The sequence below is a fragment of the Phyllobates terribilis genome, unplaced genomic scaffold (assembly GCF_046119375.1).
Source record: "Phyllobates terribilis strain yellow unplaced genomic scaffold, ASM4611937v1 Scaffold_2__4_contigs__length_985480577, whole genome shotgun sequence".
NCBI lineage: Eukaryota > Metazoa > Chordata > Amphibia > Anura > Dendrobatidae > Phyllobates > Phyllobates terribilis.
The window spans coordinates 96,668,171-96,695,155 of NW_027362762.1; the positions used below are offsets into that span (position 1 = coordinate 96,668,171).

The 26,985-nt window shown below is 45.0% G+C and overlaps 1 protein-coding gene across 1 annotated transcript in view; it reads left to right on the plus strand.

Annotated features, from left to right (window-relative positions):
- DDX10 (DEAD-box helicase 10) overlaps positions 1 to 26,985 on the plus strand; it is a 178,986-nt gene that overhangs the window by 59,857 nt on the left and 92,144 nt on the right. Inside the window, exon 14 of the mRNA XM_073662435.1 lies at positions 19,667 to 19,792. Coding sequence (XP_073518536.1) covers positions 19,667 to 19,792 — 126 coding nt within the window. The remainder of the gene's footprint in view (positions 1 to 19,666; positions 19,793 to 26,985) is intronic.

The following is a 26,985-nucleotide window of genomic DNA, read 5'->3' on the forward strand; positions in this document are numbered from 1 at the left end:
TGGAGAAAGATGGTGACAACATCACCAAGATGGGTTGGGCAATGGGGAGGACTGTTCTGGATATGGGTCCCCACCTCCGGGTGAATCAGAAGTCATAAAGGGGTTTTCCCAAAACGAAGATAACATGCTGATCTCTAGGGTTCACTGTGTTGAATGGAGCGGAACTAGGCATGCTCGACCTCTGCTTTCTTGGGCAATCTCAATGAATGGAGTGGAAGTGCGCATGCTTGATCTCTGCTTCTTCTGGCAATCACAATGAATGGACCAGAAGTGCATTCTCGATCTCTCCGTTCTTTGGCAATCACAATGAATGGAGCAGAAGTACACATATTCATTCAACCTTGGCTTTCTCTGGCAAGGGGGTTTTCTCAAAAGGAGGAAAACATGCTGCTCTCTAGGGTTCACGGTGTTGAATGGAATGGAAGTGCGCATGCTCGACGTCAGCTTTCTCTGGCAATCCCAATGAATGGAGCGGAAGTACGCATGCTCAACGTCGGCCTTCTCTGGCAATCCCAATGAAAGGAGCGGAAGTGCACATGCTCAAGCTTCGCTCTCTCTGGCCATCAACATGAATATGGCGGAATTGCGCATACTCGACCACAGCTTATTTTGGCAATCACAATGAATGGAGCGGAGCACAGCGCTCTATTTCCGGCAGACCTCTAGACCATGAATGCAGTGAGGCTGCAGATGCCCAGCTGCACTCTATTCATGACGGGTTTCTGCAGAGCACTGTGGATAAGGGGATAACTTATGATTTTGGTAAAACCTCTCTAAACACTATACCAGGCTGCTGTGTAAGGAGGATTTTTTTCTTCTGGGGAGCATGTATTTCAATTTTCTTTTGGCTTTTCTGCATTGCGTGGAGAGGATGTCGATAGGATCTCCTTACCAGCTTTTTTATTTTGGGGGGGTGCACCCTTGATTGGTGTGGTCATTGACTGCACCTGAAGCTACATCATCTGTTTGGAGTGCAGTCTTCTCTGCTTTGATGGCGTTTTTCTCCAGTGTAGATGCAGATGTTAATCTCTGATTACTCAGGTCCCCTTTTTTCTTCTTCTGCAGCTGCTTTGATTTCTCCTATGATGACTAAACGACTAAACTTGGCTGCTTTTTGCTGATTAGAGACTGGCGAGGGGATTGGGCATGTCATGTGTCAAGCAAAGCAATTAGCAGCCTTTGATTTGCTTGGTACAGAGCTGCTGCCTGCTTTGGAGGCTTGAAGTTGGTGCTGTCACATATAAAGGACACAACCTGCCACCGTTATAAAATTATAGATTGTGACCCCCCAAAGTCGAGCGAATGTGCAGTTAATATGTTCATGAATATTCATTGGAGCGTTCATTGTACCTCCGCCTGCGCCGTGCAGCTTGTTTCGGCTCCATTGAGCGTTCTCTGAGAGGTTAATTCTCTCTATGATGTAAGATGTGAGGACCCAGATTAAGAAGGTTTCATGTCTGATGCTGTAGACACCTGTAGAGCTGCGGCACTATTTGTAAGGTTTTATCAATATTACCGTTTATAACCTGAAGATTGGGCTCTGGGAAAGTGTAATTATCTTGCTCTGGTAACTGGCTGCTGATCAAAACACTCGCTCATCTGGTGAAATGACCTTTTATCTTTTCTGATCTTTGTCGGCATGGCATCGTATTGTGTAAACAGGACGACCTGGTATAGATCATTCTGTGCGCATTGTTTTGCTGTGGTCTGCCTGTTTAAACAGGCATTCAACTGACCTCTAATCAGTAAAAGATTGCAAAGGTAGCAAAAACCTGCTGACAGATTCTCTTTATGAAATGTGGCTACCCGTGTGCTTTCTGCTTCTTTTCACTTACACTGATTGAATATCTCATCCACATTGTGCTATGTTTTATTTTCCCTTCTGGCACATTTGATTGTATATGTCACATTCTCACTATTTCTACAGTGAACTTTATCTGACTTAAGCTGGAATTAACCCTCGATTCCAGATAGTTAGTTAGTTTTTCTAGTGTTAAAACCCCCCCCCCCCCCAAAAAAAAACGCTCTGTGTGTTATAAGGCGTACACAATAGTAGTGTCATGGCTGTGTCAGGTTTGCCAGACAGTCATTCTGGATCCGGCTGTAGAAGGTCGCTGCGCTTGGCCTTGCAGACACCTTCTTGATCCTTTCATCATCCCTCCCTCTCTAGGACCCAGCGGTGATCTCCACCTTCTGCTGCTAATTAACACACCCTTGCTGGATCTTTAAATACACTCAGTTTCTCCAGAGAGTTGCTGGTGATAGTTAATTCCTCTGTTCAGGTCTGGAATTCTAGCAGTCGGCTAGATTCTCCTTCGAGTTCCTTTGTGGATTGTATTAGTGATCTCTCTGGTGTCTTCTCAAAGCTAAGTGTATCCCCTTGTCTGTTTCCCTGATTTGTCTTTAGTTGCAGTGGGGCTGACTAATGCTCGCCACTCTCCCTCCCTACCTAGGGCCTAACTCTAGGGTCAGCCAGGGCTAAGGTATCCTGCTCGGCGATAGGTGTGCAACCTATTTAGGGACGATGGGGGAGTCAGGGTGGTGTTAGATCTACTTGGTGATCTCCACTCCCCCTTTCCCTAGTTGCTGGGCTTCCCCCCTTTTCCAGTCTTCACGATGGGTTCTTCCTATACCTAGCATGACAAGTAGGTTTGACGTGCGGGCAGTCGTAGGACTGGAGAGGTTGCAGAAAAGCTATTATGAATGACCAAGAACAAGTGTCAGGAGTGGTTATATTCATGTAGCAATTATATCCATGTTACCGCATTCTGTACCCGACGTAAGGAAGCCCAGGCCGCCAGCTGCCAAAAATGCTTGACTTTTAGTGTTGTCCTGCTCAGTCTTCAGCTCAGGTCTTGTTTGCTTGTGTAGTAATTCCGCCCTCGTCCCTCATACTTGTCCTGCTGCTCACGTCTCACAATCCAGAGAGGCACAGATGTGCACATCTTGCATTAAACTCCTGCGGTGCGAGCCGTCTGCGGATCTCTCCTTTCTCCCCCGCTCAATGCTCGCGGGGTGATGCGTGCGCTCCTTCGATGTCGTTTACTATTGATTAGAAAAGCGAGTCGGTCTAATGGCTGATTACAGCGCTATTGTTACTGTAAATCACTGTTGTCTCACATATGGGCCGCAAAAAGGAGACACCCCCCCCCCCCCCAACCTCATACCAAAGTCGAAAAGTCCTTCCAGTAATTAGATTGATATTCGTGACTCGGATCGCCAATCAATCAGCAAATTAATTTGACATTTATTAAACAACCGAACACCTTTACTGTTACATAAATCAGTCACCGGGGCTTGGCAGAGGTTCGGCTTTCAATTTACTAATTTCCGTCATGTTTTATGTAACACCCTGTCGACATTACAACTATTGCAATGTTTCTGTACTTAGTCAGGATAGTTTCATTAATTTGTGTTGTTTTTGGAGGTCTCTGCCATCAATGTTAATTTTAAAAGGTTTTTTCAAACCCCTTTTATTATTGAAAACTAGATGATGACCCGATGCTAACGCAACAGGTATTCTAGAATATGTATGCGGCCGACCAGGCGCAATCAGCAGAGCGCTGTTTACATTTGGCGCCAATGTCGCTGATTGGTCGCGGACGCCAGCCGCGACCAATCAGCACAGCAGTGTTTAAATGTGGCGCCAAGATCGGTGATTGGTCGCGGCCGCTATTTAAATGTGGCACCCAAATCGGTGATTGGTCGCGGACAGCGGCCGCGACCAATCAGCACTGTGGTGTTTAAATTTTGCGCCAAGATCACTGATTGGTCGGGTGCGGAGACCGCGACCAATCAGCGAATCGTATTGATGAGGACCGGGGAGCGGAATCGTATTGGTGAGGACCGGGGAGCGCCGCTGCCTGTGCGGCTACTTCCGCTGCGAGAAGCCGGGACATGAGCGGCCGCTCGCAGCAGAAGTATCCTGACCCGCAGCGCCGCTCCCCGGTCCTCCCTTGACACGCTAGCCGCTGATCTCCTGACAGTCGCCGCATGGTGTTACTAAGGTCCGGAGATTTGTGTTCAATCACCGATCTTGGCGCAACATTTAAACAGCGCTGTGCTGATTGGTCGCGTACACTGCCCGCGACCAGTCACCGATTTGGGCGCTACATTTAAATAGCGTCCGCGACCAATCAGCACAGCGGTGTTTAAATGTGTCTGCAAGATCGGTGATTGGTCGCGTCCGCTATTTAAATGTGGCGCCCAAATCGGTGATTGGTCGCGGGCAGCGTCCGCGACCAATCAGCACAGCGGTGTTTAACTTTTGCGGCAAGATCAGTGATTGGTCGCGGTCTTCGGCCGCGACCAATCATCGAATCGTATTGGTGAGGACCGGGGAGCACCTCTGGCTGTGCGGCTCCTTCCGCTGCGAGAACCCGGGACATGAGCGGGCGCTCGCAGCAGAAGTATCCCGACCCGCAGCGCCGCTCCCCGGTCCTCCCTTCCGCATGGAGGTCAGCGGCGCCGGCGGTCGACGTCCTTCTGCTGCTAGCGGCCGGGAGATGAGCGCCTCGCGCCGGTCATCTCCCGGCTGCATCTCCGTCCCGCAGATGAGCCGCTAACGGCCGCCATCTTTTTTTCAGAAATCCTGCGGCGCTGATTGGCCGCTGCCGGACCAATGAGCGACGTGGGATTTCCTAGACGGACGGGATAAGACTATTATATATAGATAGATAGATAGATAGATAGATAGATAGATAGAGGGGGTGCTGTAGTTGTGGTGGAGGGTGACTTGCGTAGATCATCTGGTATCATGGCGTCCAGCTTTAGGCTTCTGCAGTCTGCGGGTCCAGCTGGTTTCTTGTAGTTGCCCTTTTTGGGAGTGATGAGTTACCTGTAGAGATGGATGTGGACCCGCAGATTGAGTTTGTGGTTGGATCACACTGTTCGCTATGGACTGTCCGTTTAGTGCTCCCTTGCGTTTTTACCACGTTGTACAATCCAGAGGGGCACATGAAAAACGCTGCATAGTCAGCAGGTTCCTGAATGGCGAGGTTATTACACCCCCTGCTTCCTGTAATGGCATGCTGGCAGGCTGGTATTATTTTCTGTAGCGGGTGTTGTACTACCTCTCCTGCCAGTTGTGAATGACGGTCTCGTGGCAGGTACTTTCGTTATTTCTGCACGCATTACCTTGTGATTTCTCCATCCATTAATCCTCTGTACAGTTTTTTTGCTCTCGCTACAGGAAGTGGGGACTGGTCTTTGGCTCTCTCTACAGTGAGTGGGGGTGGCGGTATTTTTGTCCCCTTTGGTGGCTGTATTTTCGTCCCCTTCCAGTGAAGGGGCGGCGGGGCGGTATTTTTTGCCCCCTTACCGCCCCCCACTTCCTGTATTTTTGTTCCCTTACAGGAAGTGGGGAGCTGTATGTTTGCCCCCTTACAGGAAGTGGGGGGCGGTATTTTTGATCCCTTACAGGAAGTGGGGGGCGGTATTTTTTGTTCTCTTACAGGAAGTGGGGAGTGGTATGTTTGCCCCCTTACAGTGAAGTGGGAGGCGGCTCTTTGACTCTATAGCAAGTGACGAGCACTGAGTAGGACCACCCATTGGACTCCTTTTACGTACAAACACCAGGGGTTTAAATGAATAAAACACAAGTTCTATTGAATCTTTTCCAGCAGACCTGTATATCGTTCTGCTCCTCTTCTCCTCTATATTAGGCTGTCCACAGATCGGACTGCATGTGCAATGTGACCGGTTCCCTCTAAAGCTGATGTGTCCCCCTGAGGTTTAGCATGCTCCCCTTTCATGGGGGGAGGGTGTACTCGGATGTTCCGAGCTGGGCATGTGTTTTCCGGCGGCCGTGGTCTCTCAGAGATGTTACCTTGCTTGTTGCTTTTAAGCACTTTTGAATAATCTTTGCTTGCCCAGAGGGCTCCCTTTGCTGCAATTTGCCCGTGAGACTTCACACTTTGTATAGTTCTGTTCTGAGTTGTATTTCGTAGAAGGTTAAAGAACAAGCAAAAAAAGGAAAACAAGAAAACTTTTAAGTATTGAATGTTGAGTGCTGGATTCAGAAATTCCGAAAACAGGTTTTGGCAAGAGTGTCCTATGTTTTCCTGATTATTTATTCTATTTTACATTATGCCTTCTTATATAGCGCCATCATGTTCCGCAGCACTTTACAGACATCATCATCACTGTCCCCATTGGGGCTCACAATCTAGATTCCCGATCAGTCTTTGGAGTGTGGAGGAAACCCACGTAAACACAGGGAGAACATACAAACTCCTTGGTGGGATTTGAACCCAGGACCCCAGCGCTGCAAAGCAACCGTGCTAACCACTGCGCCACCGTGGAAACGGAATTTTCGCACCCAAGTGTTGTCCCAGTGTTTTGTGTTTTTTTTTTTTTTTGGTGGGAATCTGGTACTGTTTATTTTTATCCATTTACCCTTAATGTGTCCGTTAAAAACAGATGGATCTGGGATGGAAAACTGAAGTACAAAGTCTTGTCTTCTGTGTCTCACGGATCCCCATAGACTTAAATGTCTGAGTCTGATCTGCAAAACTGATGAGAATAGGACCTATCCAGAGACACAGACCCGTTTATGAAATGGGTCTATGTATAGATCAATGGAAATGTTCACTACTCTGAAGTGTGAATACAGCCTTAGGGTATGTTCACGTACTTTTTTCCTTGTATTTTTGATGCATCTTTTTCTCATTCATTTGAATGGGTGAAAAATGCTATAAAAACGCTGAAAGAATTAACATTCTGCAGATATGAACTTTCTTCAAACCTGCAAAGAAAAAATAAGTGGCACGTGCACGAGATTTCGAAATCTCATTCGCTTTGTTGATTCAGTAAAATGCTGCTTTTTTTTTTTTTTTTTTTTTTTGTGGAGAAAAACTCAGTAAAAATGCAACGTGTGAATATATCACTTGTTTCCTGCCCATAAATGACTCTCAGTATATCGTGCAATAACTTAGATATTACTGTTTACACTTCTGGGTCCTAAAAGGTCCTTTGCTTTTAGGACTCCTGAGTAGAGATGAGCAGAGTTATTATTATTTTGTTTTCGGACACCATTGATTCCATGGTTCTGTACATGGGAAGTGGTTACATACAAAATAGAAATATCAGTAAACAAACTAACAATGACAGACTGGTACAGAGGGCAGAGGAATTTGCTCTTGCGGACTTAGTCTACAGGTTAATGGGGAAGGAGTTAGTAGGTTGGGGGGGTTGCAGCAGCTCTGGTGGTGGTGAGGAGGCAGCTCTGGTGGTGGTGAAGAGGCAGCTCTGGTGGTGGTGGTGAGGAGGCAGCTCTGGTGGTGGCGGTGAGGAGGCAGCTCTGGTGGTGGCGGTGAGGAGGCAGCTCTGGTGGTGGCGGTGAGGAGGCAGCTCTGGTGGTGGCGGTGAGGAGGCAGCTCTGGTGGTGGTGGGGAGGAGGCAGCTCTGGTGGTGGTGGGGAGGAGGCAGCTCTGGTGGTGGTGGGGAGGAGGCAGCTCTGGTGGTGGTGAGGAGGCAGCAGCTCTGGTGGTGGTGGTGGGGAGGCAGCAGCTCTGGTGGTGGGGAGGCAGCAGCTCTGGTGGTGGTGGTGGGGAGGCGGCAGCTCTGGCGGTGGCGGGGAGGAGGCTGCTCTGGCGGTGAGGAGGCAGCTCGGTCATTGCAGGCTGTAAGCGTTCTTGAAGAGACGGGTTTTCAAGTTCCGTCTGAAGGATCAAAATGTGGCGGATAATCGGACGAGTTGGGGCACAGAATTTCAGAGGATGGGTGATACTAGGGAGAAGTCTTGGAGGCGATTGGGTGAGGAACCAATAAGTGTGGAGGAGAGAAAATGATCTTGGGAGGACCGGAGATTACGTGAGGGAAGGTATTGGATTCATATTGCAGGATTCTGGTCCAGCTTCCAAGTCAGTGGTACCTGTCACCTAGGTGGGAGGCCCGCGAACCTCTTACCTTCTAACGTCCCCAGTGTGGCGTTTGATTAGCCAGGGCCGTGGACCCATGCATAATTTTTGTACTTAAAAAACAGTAATGCAGTAGAAGCAAAATGAATGAGATTTCTAAAATCTTATGCCTGCCTGTGTCATCTTTTTTTTAATCATTATTTTTGACCTTTGAGGTTAATCCCCTGTGCACTATACCGGTCTCCCATTGCAAAGTGATTCTGCATAACTGTGTAATATAATCCACCTAGGCTTCTGCAGAACCTCTTGAAACCTCTTCAGGTTTCTTCAAGCTGGCAAGTGATTGCCATTAAGTTTCCCCTTTTGTCGTCAGACGATGTTCTGCAGCAGCTTTTTGTACAGACGTTTACACTTTTACCCGCCCGTCCTATTTCTCGGGTGGCGTCTGTTCTCACCATTTACAGAAGGTGGTAGGGTTATAACATCCCAAGTATGATGCCTTCTTGGGTATTGGATGATGTCTGCTGCCATTCATCAGTATTCAGTCCTACGAAATTCACATTTTGCTTGGAGGAACGCTACACCTCCAAATCTATTCACAGCGCCCAGAGCAGAGATGTATTTCTCCTTGCATAATTTATCCGAACTGACATTTCTAAAACGGCAACATAGATGGCAGCGCTGGCGCCGGATTGAGGTTTTGCCTAATTGCGTCCCATTTTCCCTCCTTCCCCTACAATCAGAGGCACGCAGCATTTGCATAGTATTTGTTCTGTAATATCCTAAGCATGATGGTAACATATTACTTCCTTCCCAGGTAGCATTTCACTTGGTGTACAGCTGCCTCATTAATCTCCCCTCAGCGATTCTTGTTTTAACAAGGCACGCAGAAAAAGCCAAGCGGTAATGGCGTACTGTCAGATCTGTATGAGCGGGGGGACATAAATTACCCGGGTTTAGTCTCATTCTGCTAAATGACGCCATGTGCAACTTTCATTCCCGTGCAGCCGCGCTTATTCCATTATTAATTCCACCATCAGGCGCAGCGTGCGCGTCATCTGACAGCGTCATTAATACCGTGCACAGTCGCATCATCAACGCCCTGGAACGCTGATCTCATCACTTTAAGTAACAATGCACAAGAGACTTATTAAAGCCCATATGTAACTAGACAGGTGTAATATTCAGGTATTGCAGGGAATGAACCAGACCAGGTTTATTCGCCTCCGTTGTCATTTTTTTTATTTTTAATATCGGAATATCAGATAAGTGTGGGGTGTGTGTTTATGTACAGAAATGCATATACAGAAGTATTTGGACAGTGTGACACAACTTTTGGCATTTTAGCTATTTAGCAAAACTTTCTAGATACATTATATAATCAATATGGGCATAAAGTTCATGCTCCCAGCTTTAATTTGAGGGTATTCACATCCTAATTGGAGTAAGGCTATGTTCACACATTGTTTTTTTTTTCAGTGTTTTTTTATGCAAATTTTCAGCTGCGTTTTGCAGTACCAGCAAAGTCTATGAGAAACAAGAATTCTCTGTTCACACATCATATATTTTATTTTTTTTTGTTCAGGATTTTGTGCCTCGGTTGGGAGTTTGGAAAATAGAGCATTTCACTTCTTTCAGCGTTTTTTTCAGCGTTTTTTTCACCCATAGGAAGTAACGGGTGGTGAAAAAAATTTGTATCATTGTTTTCGATGCCAAAATAGAATGTCGTCTCTCCCCCCCCCCTTACAGAACTTTATGTACATTCATCAAAAGAGATAGGGCAGTGAAAAAAACGCTGAAAAAACACCAAAATGGCAAGAATCCTGAACAAAATGCCCTTGAATATCAGGTTTTGCTGCAGAAAATTTGACGCCAAAAAATCATGATGTGTGAACATAGCCCAAGGGTTTAGGTAGGAATTATAGCTCTTTAATTCTCACTCCATGATGTAAGATGTGAGGACCCAGATTAAGAAGGCTTCGTGTTTGATGCTGTAGACACCTGTAGAGCTTAGGTTTAATCAGCATTACCTTATGTAAGCTGAAGATTGGGCGCCGGGAAAGTGTACTAAGGGGCATGGACACAGCAAGACAATTGTGAACGTTAAAACACTCATTTCACGATTATCTTGCACGGGTAACTGTCTGCCGATCAAACCGCTCGCTCATCTGGTGAAATTATCTTTTTATCTTTCAAATCTTTGTCGGCATGGCATCGTCCTGTGTAAACAGGACACACACTGCCGGGAACTATGGCAGCCTATGTGCACTGAGCGACCTAGTATAGATCACTCACTGCGCATTGTTTTGCTTTGTTCTGCCTGTTTAAACAGGCATTCAACTGACTGCCGATCAGTAAAAGTTTGCTGATCGGCAGTAATATTATGCCGCTGGTCAGTCTGTGTAAACTGACCTTCAGTCGCTGCTTTTATGTGGACTTTCTGGATGCCCAATCCTTCTTACTCACAACATCCACTAATTATCAGCAGACAAACATCTAATAAGTAGGGAATAGTAAGCTGATCTTGTCATAATTGGCTGGTGCAAACCTTTTTTGTTAAATGTCATTTTTATTACAGTTTTTTTTTTCTCCAAATCGCTGTGGTTTTTATTAAAAAAGGAGGGAGTTTTCAGCAGACTCTTTATCATCAGAGACAGGTTACAATGACTGGTGACACCTCTATACGCCGCTGATAACACAGGATCCACCAATCGTAATAGACTGTCACAGCTCACCCTGCCCCCTCTCTTCACAATGAACTCTACACACGCTCATTGGATATTTTAATACAAAAGACAGGGTCGGGGTCTGACCATTTGGCTATGTACATGTGGTATTTCCTGGAAAAAAAAACAGCAAACAGGAAGATACAATATAAAAGGTGGCCGGTGTGAACTTTGCAAGATTTCCATGTTTTATTTTTTTATATTTTTAATAAAGATTATGATATGCAGATAAAAGCTTTTCCATTTTTTTAAATGCATGGAACACAAAAACCTGATGTAAACAGCTAGTCATTATTTTCTGATGAGGACTTCCCTTAAAGGGTGAATTCACTTGAGGCAGATTTATAGTAGAAATTTTTGCAAATGTCTGGAGCGTACAGAAATCTATTAAGAGGAAAGGAAATGTCTAAAATCTGCCTCATGTGAATGGACCCTAATTGGGGACTCCTGTACTGCTGTGTATTTTATAGCCGCCGGCTTCCTGGCTTGTAAGGGCCCGGCTGTGCTCACCTGACATCTTCAGGAGTGAGCGTCATTGCTGCTCCTTGGCGCAGACAGTTTTAGCCTTATGACGGAAAACGAAGGTCAACGCTCCCTGCCCGTCATCTGCTGAGATTGATTGTCCGCAGATAACGATCGACTGCGGACGGACGTCAGCTCCCGGTGGAGCAGGCTTTACTGCAGCACATTGTTACCCGGGATTAGTTATTACATCTTTCCCACGGCAGGGAATAGATGAAAGCAGAAAAGATCAGACTTCAGCTGGAGTCGCTTGTCTGTTTTTTTCTTCCCCTCGCTATAGCGTATTTTGGGCAGCCTGAGAAGAAGCATGTAACAGTACAGTTGCGTTTTTAAGTGCAGAATCAAAGCTTTTCTGTATTTAAAAAAAAAATGCTTCAAATCTGCACAAATAACCCAGAAAACAAGGTCTAAAATGCATAACCAGAGAAGATTGTTGCTGCAAAAAACAAAAAAACCCCACAGCATTTCTGCTACGTCAGATCACAGCTTTTATATTTTGCTTTTTTTACTTCCATGTGTGTGCAGAATTATTTTGATTGTTTTTAGACTATTGCAGAAAGTTTCTAGTTTCTCCATCCTCTACTCTCCACTGTACATGGCAAATTGCAGGATGAGTTCTCGGCGAGATCCATCTGAGCTGGTTCGGTGCCGGCGTGTGTAACTCTGATCTCTCTTCTCCTGAAATATCGAAGCTGATTTACAACCAAGTGATAGTTGAGCTTTCATGTGGTCAAAAATCGTCATAGAAGATGGTTCGGGAGGGACGCGCCAGTTACAGACCTTCCCATCACAGACGAGTTCACGGATAACTTATTCTGCATTTCTTAAATGTCTAATAAAATGAACGTTTGGGCACCACAGTCCCCTTTGTTATAGTTTCATGGCCCAACGCTCTTTAAGGGAACGGTGCTGCCAATATGTTTTACACCTTTTCCAGTAGGAATAACTGAGACACCACAACATGCAATAAGCCCTTCATGGGGATTGAAGGCGATGTCTGCTCTGTTTAACATTACAAAGATCCTTCAGACTTGCGGATTGGAAAATTTTGTGAGCCCATGACTAAATGCGTTGTGCTGCCCCTCCAGGTACCCCATGCCCTTTGTTCTAGCAGTTTTGGGCTTAACTTTAAGTGCCAAAAAAGACCACATCGAAGAAAAAAATATTTTGTTGTCGCTCCTCATCTTATTGTAAGACCGGTTTTAAGCTTCCAACATTCGTTGCCAGAGTATGGACTGCGATGTCCGCATCGGCCAAGGGTCTCCTGATCTGAACTCAGCTTCATATATGCTTATGAGACTGTTGCATTTGGGGTCTGGAGACCACCAGCTTGTGAAGACAGCACTGTTCATTCTCGAACCATACATTTTTGACGAGAGAATTACTGAAGCTCCATAGTCCTAGCGAGCCATAGCTCCTGATGCCCAAACTGCTTCACCTTTGTGTTGGTGTAAGTGTAACGTTAATGTTCACATGGAGATTTTTTTTTGCATGTGGGTTTTGAAGTGGATCCGCTTAGCAATATACATCCAAAACCACTTCAAATACTTTGTGGATTTTGAAGCGGTTCTGCTGCGAAATACACACAAAAAAAACTGTGTGAACGTACTTTTAGACCAGTTTCACACATTCACGTTTCACAGTCTGTACTCAATGTGATGTCTCGAGCGAGGGTGGATCTCCTCACCCAAAATAGGCAGACTCATATACTTTATTATGCTTGATTTATATAGCACTATCATATTCCGCAGCGCTCTACAGACATTAGGGATAAGCCGACCCATGGAAGTTGGGGTTCTGGTACCCGACCGAACTTCGGAGCTGGAAAACTCTATCGCTGTCTTTCATTCTTCGCTCTCTGGCTCTCCTTTCTTTGCTCTCTGGCTCTCCTTTCTTTCTTCGCTCTCTGGCTCTCCTTTCTTTCTTCGCTCTCTGGCTCTCCTTTCTTTCTTCGCTCTCTGGCTGTCCTTTCTTTCTTCGCTCTCTGGCTCTCCTTTCTTTCTTCGCTCTCTGGCTCTCCTTTCTTTCTTCGCTCTCTGGCTCTCCTTTCTTTCTTCGCTCTGTGGCTCTCCTTTCTTTCTTCGCTCTCTGGCTCTCCTTTCTTTCTTCGCTCTCTGGCTCTCCTTTCTTTCTTCGCTCTCTGGCTCTCCTTTCTTTCTTCGCTCTCTGGCTCTCCTTTCTTTCTTCGCTCTCTGGCTCTCCTTTCTTTCTTCGCTCTCTGGCTCTCCTTTCTTTCTTCGCTCTCTGGCTCTCCTTTCTTTCTTCGCTCTCTGGCTCTCCTTTCTTTCTTCGCTCTCTGGCTCTCCTTTCTTTCTTCGCTCTCTGGCTCTCCTTTCTTTCTTCGCTCTCTGGCTCTCCTTTCTTTCTTCGCTCTCTGGCTCTCCTTTCTTTCTTCGCTCTCTGGCTCTCCTTTCTTTCTTCGCTCTCTGGCTCTCCTTTCTTTCTTCGCTCTCTGGCTCTCCTTTCTTTCTTCGCTCTCTGGCTCTCCTTTCTTTCTTCGCTCTCTGGCTCTCCTTTCTTTCTTCGCTCTCTGGCTCTCCTTTCTTTCTTCGCTCTCTGGCTCTCCTTTCCTTCTTCGCTCTCTGGCTCTCCTTTCTTTCTTCGCTCTCTGGCTCTCCTTTCTTTCTTCGCTCTCTGGCTCCCAAATATTAAAACGGACTTCTCTAATTATCATCGCTGTCCCCATTGGGGCTCACAATCTACTTTCCTTATCTGTATATCTCTGGAGTGTGGGAGGAAACCAGAGAACCCGGAGGAAACCCACACCAACACAGGGAGAACATACAAACTCCTTGCAGATATTGTCCTTGGTGGGATTTGTCTCCAGATCCCTAGCGCTGGACAACAAAAATGCTAACCACTAAGCCGTGCTGCCCAATGAAGGCTGTTGGGTCAAGAGGCCCACGAATCCAAGTACGAACTGCGAAACACCGATGTGTGAAGTTGACCCTAGTATATCGTGATCCACGTTACAGATTTTTAATCTGGGGCTCTCAATTTATGTGGCAGATGTTCACCGTAGATAATTTTTTTTTTTTTTCAATTTTGCAAAGGGTGAAATCTGTGTCAAGCACATGTGGATTTTGCTGTGGGCCTGCCTGCAGATTTGCCCTTGATTCTCGATGAAATCCACAGTGGAAAACGTGAGCATGTTGTCGTATTAATTTTGAGAGCAGATTTTCAGTGCACAAATTTCCTTTGCCGGTATTGATTAGATGGCAGTGCCGCAGTGATCTGTGGACAATCTCTAATGTAGAAGCATTCTCGGTTTTGTAAATAATAAGTCTAATAATCATTCCTGATACAGCAGAAGTCATGCTCTCCTGATTTTTAATCAGATCCCGCCGTTCCCAGTCATGAATACACAAGTAAGCTAGTGGCCTCTTTTTGCATTGTAAATTAGGGTCGGCAAAGTTTACTTCCATAAATGAATTCCTCCGTTCTGCCGGAGAAGGCCTTGGTTCTCATTCTGCTCTCGTGATGTGTGGTCCGCACTACCAGAGTGCCACTTGTTTTATTACATGGAAGCCGGGCAGCGGCTCATAATATAATTAACTTTGATGCACGTTGTACATTTTTATGTTCCCGCTCGTCATTCCCTTCCAGAAGTCTCCAGACTAATCTTTTCTGAAAAGGCCAAAATTCGAATATATTAAGAGCCCTAAAACTGTCCGTGTTCTTGGGCCGTTTCCATATTCCAAATTTCTTTGCAATATTTTTTTTTTTTGTACTTTTGAGGGATAGAAAAAGCTTACATTTCTAGCATAGGAACATTTGTTGTCTCCTGACTTTTAAAGGGAACCCCCCCCCCCCCCCCCCATCACGATCAAAATGCAGTCCAAGTTACAGGCACCATGATTAAGAGCAGATGCGGGAAAAGATTCAGTAGAATCATTAATTTACTCATTTAGATCTCTGCTTATTCGATGCTTGAGTCCAGTGGGCGGTCCTACGGCGATTTACAGCCATCTGTTTGTATCATATAAGAAAATGGACACACGAACTGCATATAGTGAAAAAAAATTATATCAATTTTTATTAATGGAACAATACAACAAATACATAAAAGACTGATAAAGTGGGAAAGCACAAGATGGCGCCATACACCCACAGAAATTACTTATTGGGGAGATGGTCCCAATGTGCTTCAAATGTAACTATGCATCACTTGAATATACCCTGATACTAGTGACCTAAATCTCAATGAAAACAGGATAATTCAGAAACCTAAGGAAAGAAGCACATGTGATACAAGTCCTTACCTCCTGGGGGTGTTGGTGCCTGCCCCAACGCGTGTTTAGACGCACTGCCTTCTGCGGGTCATCTGTTATGCACTCTCACAGAGGGTGTTGTGGGACCTTCAAATGCATCCTGAACAGCATCTTATGATCACAGGTTCTGGGCTTTTCAAAGCCCCATCTTTCATGGAGCCGAGGTTGCGCATGCTAGATCTCTTCTCCATTCATTGTCCATGGGACTGCCTGAAAATACATAGTATAGCGCCCCACTATTTCTGGCACTCACACAGACCATAAATGGAGCAGAAATCTAACATACGCACTTCTGCTTCATTCAAGGCGAGTTTCTGCAGAGCTTGGGATCTAGAGACCTGTTCTTGGTATCTTTTGGAGTTCCAATGGTCAGATTCTCAGCAATCAGTATCCAATGCTGAACTTACAATTTTAGGAATGACCCTTTTAAGCCTGCCTTTCTTGTCCCCCAATAAGAATGATCCCTTCATTTTTGCAGAGAGCTGATGCGTCGGGCATGAGACATGTGACATAGAAGTTAGGCTGGGGGTGGGTCAGGGCACTGGCACCGATACTTCACACGCCCCCAGTGCACCCCCGGCCTGATTTGCATATGTCTTCTCCTCTAGATTTCTCCTAACTAGCACATCGGATCTCTGCAAGAAAGGTGTCATTCTTATTAGAGGACCAGCGGCTCTGCAGCCATATCTCTACATCCATACACTACAATCTGCTGATGGGGTCACTTTAAATTAGGATGAAGAGTAGATATAGGATACTCGTGAATATTACGTCTCTATATCTCTGCTGTGATAATGATTAATCTCCCACCGACTTTGATCCATGATTCCTGTCTTGTATTGTAGCTCATCTCCCACTCAAGGCTGCAATACCAGAAAGAACCTGTGTACAAGAGTGGCGCTGTTTATACAAAATAATATTATTAAAAGGCAATGATACACATTCATCTCAGTCTAACATACCCTAAGGTTGTTTCTAATTACCGCTGGATCCTACCCGCTCTTTACATTAGTCGGCTTTTAAACCCTTAGTGACCAGGCTAAATTTTTCAAATTTGACATTTGTCCCCTTATGTGACGATAACTCTGGAATGTTTCCACATATTCCAGTGATTTTGAGACTCTCTTTTTTTTGTGTCACGATATATTTTCTAATAATGGTAAATTTAGCTCTATATGTTTTTATGTATAAAAATATCAGAAATTTGACAAATTTTCTAAAAATTAGCAATTTTCAAACTTTGAAAATCCAGGCAGAGATACCAAGCAAATTAGTCAATAAATAACATTTCCCATACGTCTGCTTTATAGCAGCTCCATCTGTAAAATGTTCTATTATTTTGTTAGTAGGTAAGGATCCGGCATGTCCAATTTTACACCGCTGATCTTTTTGTTCTCGAAGAGATAAGCCGCTATCAGGGAAGTCCAGCAGAGGTGCTGTCATGGAGAACACTGCGCTCCTGTGTATGGTTGGGTAAAATAGTTGGGCAGATAGGCATTGAAGGTAAATGGGGGAGGAGCTTGACATCTCGTCCTGTGCGGTCATGATGGGCCCGTGTTTTTTTTTTTTTTTTTTTTCCCCTAATGCCGTCTAAACTAGTGTTGAGCGAGTATGAATTGCTAACCCCTTCGGCGAGCACACTCGGGTGCTCGCCAAGTATTTGCAGCGTGCTCGGCATCAATGAATGTGTCACCTTGCCTGCATGTGTCACATCTGTCTTACACCTGTGACACATGCAGGGATTGCCTGTTTGTCAGGCAATCCATGCATGTGTCACAGTTGTCTTAACAGCCGTGACACTTGCAGCCGCGGCAACATTTAAAGAAATTCCGAGCACGCCAAAATACTCGGCGAGCACCCGAGCGTGCTTGTTTAAAGGGTTAAAAGAACACACTCGCTCATCACTAGTCTAAACCTAACCTTTAAAACTTCAAAGAAAGGAAAGGCGGCACACTCTGCCCCCATCAAAACATAATTTATTGCAAAATCATTAAATGGATACAGGAGAATGCAGGTGCATGAGACAGACGACGGCCGTTTCGCACACAATGGTGCTTCAACGGGTCCAAACCCTGGCTTGAAGCACCATTGTGTGCGAAACGGCCGTTGTCCGTCTCTTGCACCTGCATTCTCCTGCATCCATTTTTTTATGGTTTTGCAATAGAAGGTTTGTTTGGGACATAGAGTGCCACCGTTCCTCTCTGAAGTTTTACAAAAATCTTGCATTTGAAGCAATTGTAAGAAAGGAGACACATGTCGATCTTCAGCTTGGCGAGGCTCCTCACTGGCTCTTGGGGTAACATGTTCCTTTCCCACCAGTGCATCGTGTTTTTGTGACCTGGATTATCAGGGAATCACATTATCGCCAGGAGATGTTATTGTGGCTCTTTTGATTCTTGTGAATACGACGTGACTCTCTTTTCACATGGTGATGGCCCAGAGCGTTTCTCGGCAGCTTATGTAGAACATGTTGTGGTCGCTTGCGTTCGGCTTTTATCACAGTTACAATGCGGTGACCCGTCCTTTCAGACCTGCCTTCGGCTCAGGCTGGCTTTGAGGCGACAGCAGACAGATTTTACAAGTAGTACTGTCCAAAACATGTCTCGATTCTAGTCCGAGCTTCAGAACCTTTGTGCGTATCCGTGTTATATTTGACTCCAGGACCGGATCTCATTTGGGGTCCAATGAGTTGTCCATAGTAAATATTAATCCAGGCTGTACTTCTAATACTGTCCTTAAAAAAAAGAAGACATTTACTGCACTGACAGGACATATTTAACTCTTGTAAATGCCGCTGTTCTCCTGAATCCGGGGCTGTTTCTCTTTTGTTCCTGGACCTCTGTTCCTGAGATATGGCCCTTCTTCTTTGTATTTAATTGTACACTTGCTGGCTGAGCGGGCTGGGGCCCTGTAGTGCGCGGGCTGGGGCCCTGTAGTGCGCGGGCTGGGGCCCTGTAGTGCGCGGGCTGGGGCCCTGTAGTGCGCAGGCGGGGGCCCTGTAGTGCGCGGGCTGGGGCCCTGTAGTGCGCGGGCTGGGGCCCTGTAGTGCGGGGGCCCTGTAGTGCGCAGGCGGGGGCCCTGTAGTGCGCGGGCGGGGGCCCTGCAGTGCGCGGGCTGGGGCCCTGTAGTGCGGGGGCCCTGTAGTGCGCGGGCTGGGGCCCTGTAGTGCGCGGGCTGGGGCCCTGTAGTGCGGGGGCCCTGTAGTGCATCAGAAAATAAACTAATGTTCTGGATAATACTTTTTGTAGTCGGAAAGCCCTTTTACTCACTTCTGGATATTGGGGATCGTTTTGACTCAAGGCCAGCAATATTTTTTCTTCATTTACATCCAGCACTTTTTTATTTATATATATATTTTTTTTTTCAGAAATGTTGCATTTTATTTCTGTTTTCATTTGTTGACTTATTTATTTATTTAAAAAAAATCCTCTTCAGTTTCTGCCTCCGCTGGTCACCTCCGTGCCGCCGTCATTACTGTCTTTTGTGCCGAGCTGAGCTGGAATCTCACAGCAAAATCTTTTGATCTGCATCCAGGGAGGCGGGTGCGGTGCATGCAGCTCTCATGGCGATGAGGATATTGGAAGAAGAACACAGAGGAATGTAAAATATGCTTCACCTCCTTCCAACACTCACAGTGGAAAGACGGCCGAGTGTTTTTGCCTGGTCACCCGTCCACTTTTCTGGCATTTTTGTTGCCAAGAAAAGCCAGTGGAAGGACTGCGGAAATATTAATTTGGGATTTTTTTTTATTAGAATGTTTGTTGTTTTGAGCTATTCCTCTATTACTGCCCCTGGAAATTATATAAATAAATACTGCTCTGTCCTATCAGTGCAGGAGGTGCCAGACTGTGTATACTACTTGGATGAGAGACATTATAGCACCAAGTTCTCAATTTATTCATAGTTTTCCAGGAGGAATAATAGAGGAATGGAAGGAAAACTAATCCAAAATTATTTAATAGCGAGACAGGACAGGAAAACTAACAGGTCGTCTTTAAAGGATTTTTGTCCTGGAAATATGAATACCCCGCACCCTCGATGATCCGCTGAAAACTTGTGCGGTGGCAGCTGCAGAGCGTGTGTGCAGAGTGAACTGTCAATCAAAGTGCCAGGGTGTGATTACAGCCGCACCCCCAGCGTACTGAGCAGTGCCGTGTTACTGGATTTTGCCTTATCTGGAGACCAGATGTGAACATTTCTGCATGTTTTCTATTAGATTTTGTGTTTTTGATAATGGCCACCAATTGACTGGTTTTCATGTATTATTATTATTATTTTTTTTTAACAGGAGGATGAAATAACCAAAACTAAACTTAAGAAAACAGAAAAAGTAACAAAAGTTTCAGAAGCCAAAAAAGTCTTGAAGAAGAAATTCAAGGTGAACACCAAGATAGTGTTTGCTGACGATGGAGAGGTGAGTGCCGTTTTCTTCATAAGGTCCCATTGTAAGATTTCCAGGCTTTTACTAAACTGCTATTGTGCAGTCGGTCGAGCTTTTATGTATGTACAATGGTGTAAAAAAAAAAGCCTCGTAGTCAGCAGGTCCTGCCTCGTAGTCTGTAGGTCCTGCCACGAGTCTGTGGCTCCCGGCACAATCCGCTGATATCGCTGGGGGGAGCGATGTGCTGATGGTCATTGTCTTTGCTGTACATGTATTTTTCATACTGCAACCTTCACATAAATGAGAAATCGTATACTAGCAGGAATCACTAAGGCTATGTTCACATGTCCGGTAATTATCAGTTAGAATGGATCCAGCTGCAATCCGTGGGCAAAAAAGTTGTGCAGACAACTTTTTAGTCCATTTTTTAAAAAACAAAAACACAAAAAAAACTGATCTCTGCTGGATCCGTTTTTTTTAACATTGAAGTCTATGAAAAACGGAATCCCTTAATAGCCATCCATTGTCTTCCATTTGTATCGGATCCAGTAAGCAAAAAATAGATGGCTTATTAACGGATCCGTTTTCCATAGACTTCAGTGTTAAAAAAACGGATCCAGCAGAGATCAGTTTTTTAAGAACAGACTAAAGTTGTCTGCACAACTTTTTTGCCAACAGATTGCTGCTGGATCAGTTCTAACGGATGATTACTGGACATGTGAACATAGCCTTAGAAGGCTTCATGCCTATATGCCCTTTCGGTCTTTTAGGTCCTTTACGACATTTCATCTGCATTACCTAATGGTAACCTGAAATCTACCTCCACTCTCATGGGCGTAATCGGTCTCCTACTCGATCCATTCTCTATGCTCTACACGGCAGCTTGGCATTTTGCCATGTTGGAATGCTAGCCATACAATATAATACTTAATATTGCAAGTAAAGGTTAGATGTACAGGTACCATATATCTCACAGGCAGTATGGCATTTTCTCAGATTTTACTGGAGTACCTTCCGAGGCTCGTGGTTTTCCCTTCCGTGGGGCGCTTTTTTCCCTTCCACATTTAGAGGGAGCACATGGGGTCCTCACCTGACTTTGTTAGGTGTGCGGAGCTGTCCCCTGCTTTATGGTATGGTTCTGGATGGTGACTGGATATCACAACCGCACCTCTTTTTTTAAGGCCCCCTATACTCATTAGACATCTGTCGGTCAAACGTTTCTTCTTCGGGCTGCTGTCTCCCTGGACTCCCCCGTACACCGTAAAACGCTTGGCTGAGTGCTCCTATGTTCTCCAAGAGAGCCGCTTCCAGACGAGACGTCTGTCAACATCTTGTCTCCTGGAGAACAAATGAATTGGCCTTTGGAAAAATCTCACATTCGGGATTATTCTCTCCCCAGATGTCATCTGTCGGTGGAGAGTTGGAAGTCCCCATACACATCAGATTATCGGTGGATCCCTCTGATAGCGGCAGGTTCGGCTGACTTTAGCCTAATGTGTATAGGGGCCTTTTTTATGGGCAAGACGAGTTGTAGTTTTTATTGGTACCATTTGGTGGCGTATGTGACTCTCCCTCTCCTTTTGGTCCATTTTTAGACTAATGGTAACAAAATGGCTACAACTAGATCTGGTGTAATAATCATGTGTCATAAAGTAGAACTTCCCTTTAAATATGGGTCATTGAGCCTCCATCTGATCACACTGTCACGTAACACAACCTCCTGTCCTCTGATGGCTCCTCAGTAGATAAGACCAGATCTACTCTCGCTCACTGGCCATAGCGGGTACCACGGGCACCTCACAACTCCACCTTACACAATCAGTCTCCCTGTAGCCCTCTCCTACCAGCGTTGCGGCTCAGTGTTTCACCACTACAGGAGTGTCCGGCACCTCTGCCAGAAAACTTACCATCCTTGCTGCTCCAGGGCATGGTGGAGCAGCAATGGGGACCCTCATCTATTAGCCTATTACAACTCAATGTGCACAGGCTGTACAGGGACACACAATGATAACGTATATCCATCACATACAGCAAATGCAGGCTCATCAAGCGCAATAAATTATGTATGATGGGGGGAGAACAGGGACCCAACTTACAGCGCCATAAGAAAAATGGGTAAAAGTTTACGTATCCTGTTAACAAACTTGAGGTTTGAGCTCCATAAAATCATCCGCGTCAGTCAGGAAAATGACACATCGGAAGCTTAGAAGACACATTCAGTGGGGATGTGTCAGCGACAGCGCTGCGTACACCAATCCAAACCATTTTCTGCCAATTTAGATGGGCCAGACTTTCACATTTTAGGAACATGATTTTGCTGACAACATCAAGAAGGAGAAGCGAGCGCCGGGGAGCGCAGCGACCAGCCTCGCATCATTCGAACCGACCTGTCTGGCAGGCTGAGGAAGGCATTGTGCGATGTAGATAGGAGAGGGGCAAGACGGGCACCAGATACTGGCATTAATCACACAGTCCAACGGATTAACCCTTATTACCGCTTAGTTCACCAAGCAGTAAACCCCCCATATCATAACTCTGACTCGCTGCTGCCTGCCAAAGTCTCCACCATCTGTGATGGCCGGCAGGGTGTGCTGTCTGTTACCTTCTTTCCAAGGTTAACCTTTATTTTTTAATTGAAATTACCGCTTAGGACCTTTTTTCTTTAACCTTAACAACCCAACACATATATATTTTTTTATTTTTACATCATATTAGATGAGGCTTTATTTTCGTAGTATTTGTTTATTCTCATAGAATTATTGGGTTTTTAGTGTGTAAAAAAAAAAATTAAAACCGTTCCAAGTTCGAAAGCTAATCTTTCTTGCATTAACACACATATATATATAGATATATATATATATATATATAGATATATATATATAGATATATATAGATATATAGATATATATATAGATATATATATATATATATATTATAAAATTTTCTTTCTTTTCTTTCCCTTTCCTTTGCCCTTTCCCCTTGTCCTGTATCATATGGTCATTAACCATTGAGCGATGTTTAATCTGCTATCAAGACACACACAAACCCCGATCTTAAAGGTTTTGTCTCATAAGCATGAACTATATAGGGTCCGACTGCTGGCAACCACACTGATTACAAGAACGGGGGTCTCAAAGATTCTGTCTTACTGGGCATGTGCGACCACTGCTCTGCTCACTGTCTATAGAGGTGGTGGTCGCAAATGCTCACTACCAATTCACCTGTGTGATCAGTGCAGATCCCAGTGGTCAGACCACCAGAGATGATATATTTATCAGCTATGCTGTGGATAGACAATATATCTTTATGGTACCAGTGTAAAAACATGGCGTGAGTGGAGAAGTGGTTAAGAGTGTATCTACTATGTACATTACGTCCTTACTAGTGTTGAGCGAGTATGCTCTGTCCGAGTATGCTCGGGCCGAGCTCCGAGTATTTACAGCTGCTCGGTGATATGGTTGAATCGCTCCCGTGTGCATGATTTGCAACTGTTTGACAGCTTTATTACATGTGAGGAATGTGTAAGAGATAGACATTCCTCACATGTAGTAAAACTGTCAAACAGTTGCAAATCATGCACACGGGAGCGATTCAAACACATCACCGAGCAGCTATAAATACTCGGAGCTCGGCCCGAGTATACTCGGCGAAAGGGTTAACAGAACATACTCGCTCAACACTAGTTCTTACGACAAGCGTTCTGCTCCATGTGTATAGGCACATACAGAATTAGCAGATGTTTCCTGCTATTGCCATCCATACGAGCACCACAATTCTACATTTTCTGATATGTTTTAGTACATTTTTCTATTTTTTTCCCTAATGTAAGCACCAGATGGCTGGGAAAATAAATACTCTAAAACTCCAAATAAAATTGAGCAATTATTGCTGAGCAAAATAACCCGTTCCGGAGCTGTGAGGTGCGGACGGTTACCGGGCCGTACCGGAGAGGTGTCTAGAAAATCCAACTACCAGTAATTGGAGGCTGCGCTTATTTCTCTGCTGCCCTGATAGGGATTTAATCTTACCAGATCCTTAATTATCGCTGGAATAGGTCATTACTTTGTGATTGGTGGGCCTACTCTGAGACCCCTGCCTGTCCGGGGTATGAAAGGGTCACAGATAATGGATCAAGCGTTCTTCTCCGCATCGGCTGTGACCCCAATATTCTGCTACGTGGGTTATTTATCAAGTTATTGCCTATCCATGTGACTCCCAGAGATTCTGATTTTGGGGCTTTGCATACAGAGTCCAGACCTGATCTACTTAAAATTCAGGAACGTTGTAAATGCATGACATTACTGATCTAGTACCAAAAGTCTGGCCTCCAACTTTAATGCATCCCATCATAAGGTTTGAGTATTCTTTACTTTTGCCGCCCTGTACTGTTTTTTTTTTTTTTTTTTTATTTGCAAAACAGATTCTGAATTATAACCTTTTTTTATACTTCAGAGCTGCATTCACAATTCTGCAATCCTCAGAGCTCAAATCTCCCAGCATTCTCTGCTTGCTTTCATGTCATTTTGGGATACACATTCTAGAAATTAGCTTTACACCAGGATCTACACAGTGATCTGGTACAGGGAAAATCTCTCGCCGTGATTGTTCAGTGGAAATATCCCCTGTGGACGTACCCTCAGTCTCCACAGTGGAAAATCTGCAACTGCATAACACAAATCTGCTACAAAATCGATTGGTAAATGATGACGTCACATCGATTAGATAGTGGATAAATCATACATTTCACAGTTCCAGTAACAACAAAGCCCTAATCTTCTACAGTTATGGCACGTCCATCCAAGATAAAGCCTTAAATGAATAGTAGGTACAGGTCCTACTAATGGGATCTGCGTCTGTCTGAAGGGCCATATCGCGCGCTGCTGTCAGTGGAGAGGTAGTCAAAATTGGCATACAAATATATGGGCCACTTCTACACTGACTGTCATACTTTGGGGCCCCAGTCTCTAGATATTCAGTAGATAGTCCTAAATATACGAGATCGGAATTGCTTTTGTGGAGAGACACTTGACCCATATGGATGGACACAGATGTCTGTACATTACAGTAGGAAAAAGCCATATATTTGGACCACTTTTGGGGTTCATCTGTTCAAGCCAAGTTCTGCATCAAAACTAAATCCTAAAATGAAGATAATCCAGCTCAGCAAACCATGAATAGGCTTTTATTCACACAACGTGGATTCACCCGAAACGCGTTGATGTCTCATTTCTTTTAGCTGTACTGCTGATCTTGTCCTTTATGCTCATTGTGTGAATAAAAGCCTATTCACGGTTCATTGTGCTTGATTATCTTCATTTTACGATTGTTCCACACCTTGACGCTTCGTCTCCGGGCTCCAAACACCTCCAAGCTGTCCCATACAGTGAGCTGGATCTAAACTTGAAGTGAATCGTCCATATAGAAATGACCAGTCTCCCAATAGCTTCCAAGAGGAGCTCACCTGAAGAATGGACCGGTCACTTTTTAGCTTCTTCATGGCTTTCGAAGCCTAAAGAGGTTAAAATAAGTTACAAAAGATGGAACATATGCAGAACAAGTTGTTTTGACATTGCTGTGCATTATGTTCCAGCTCTTCTTCAGGTGCGTGCCAAGCGGAATCCATCTGAAAAAGACGTATACCCCAAGACTAAATGCCAGGCTTAAGAATGGTGTTGGGGGAATTTTAGTTTCGAGCACTTTGCCCATGCTGCGCGGCCATTTATTCATTCATCACCTATTCCTGCTCTCCTACAACCCAAGCCTCGTAGTGCTTGTTAGCAGAACTCGCATTTTTTTTAATTGCATGTGAAGCATTAATATTTTTGTGCAGCAATCGGTCACATGCTGTAGTAGCGTGCCCCCAGGCCTTACATCTGCGAGCCAGGAGACATAAAGACATAATAGAGTTGGCCCCAAACCAGGACCATTTTATAGCTGCGTACAAGGCAGATGGGCCCGGTAATGCTACGTCGTCTGCAGAAAAGGTAATGGCTTTTCTAAGGGGAATAATATTCTTTCCTAACTTTTACTCCACTCCATAAAATTTGTTAAACACACACAAGCCAGATTTTATAATTCTTATATAGGACAGAGGGGATGCGTTACTCTGGATGGATCGGCGCTGCGTCCATCGGTTATTTGTAAGGTCACACAGGCATTGCTGTTTTCTGCTATGCGAGGATGCAGAATGCAGGTTGCGGCAATTAATTCCTCCTAGTCTTGCACCAGGGTTACGCTGCAATTTCTAGGAAGCGAGGTTTAATATGCAGTGCAGAACTTCACTTCTATTGGATTCTTAAAGGGACAGTAACATTATATGTAAATATGCTGTAGTGGCACTGGGGCTATTCTCATCTTTTTTCATCGTATTGTGCCCAGTTTTGCAAAGTGCTCTTAACTGTATGTGCCCATTGCATTCCTTCGGCAGTCCCCCAACCATCATAGATCTCCGATCAAGCCAATTTAGATGGGTGGCAACTACCAAGCATGTGCCGCCTTGCAGGTTTCTTTCTGGACTCCTCCATTTTCACTACCAATCTTAGAGGATGTCTATTTTTTTTCCTGCAGAATTAAGATTCCTTCCAATGTCCTTCAAATTGTCTCAGTTATAAAATGACTATAGGGTGTGTAGTGAAAAGGAAACAGCCATTGTGGTCCCCTTACATGTAATGCACAGTTGAGCTAGTGTCTCCAGTACACAGAGCAGATCATTGCCCAGTTGAGCTAGAGTCTTCAGTACACAGAGGAGATCATTGCCCAATGCCATTGTGGTCCCCTTACAAGTAATGCACAGTTGAGCTAGTCTCTCCAGTACACAGAGGAGATCATTGACCAGTGCCATAGTGGTCCCCTTACATGTACTGCACAGTTGAGCTAGTCTCTCCAGTACACCGAGGAGATCATTGACCAGTGCCATAGTGGTCCCCTTACATGTACTGCACAGTTGAGCTAGTCTCTCCAGTACACAGAGCGGATCATTGCATAGTGCCATAGTGGTCCCCTTACACGTAATGCAGAGTTGAGCTAGACTCTCCAGTACACAGAGGAGATCATTGCATAGTGCCATAGTGGTACCCTTACATGTAATGCACAGTTTTGAGCTAGTCTCTCCAGTACACAGAGGAGATCATTGCCCAGTGCCATAGTGGTCCCCTTACATGTACTGCACAGTTGAGCTAGTCTCTCCAGTACACAGAGCGGATCATTGCATAGTGCCATAGTGGTCC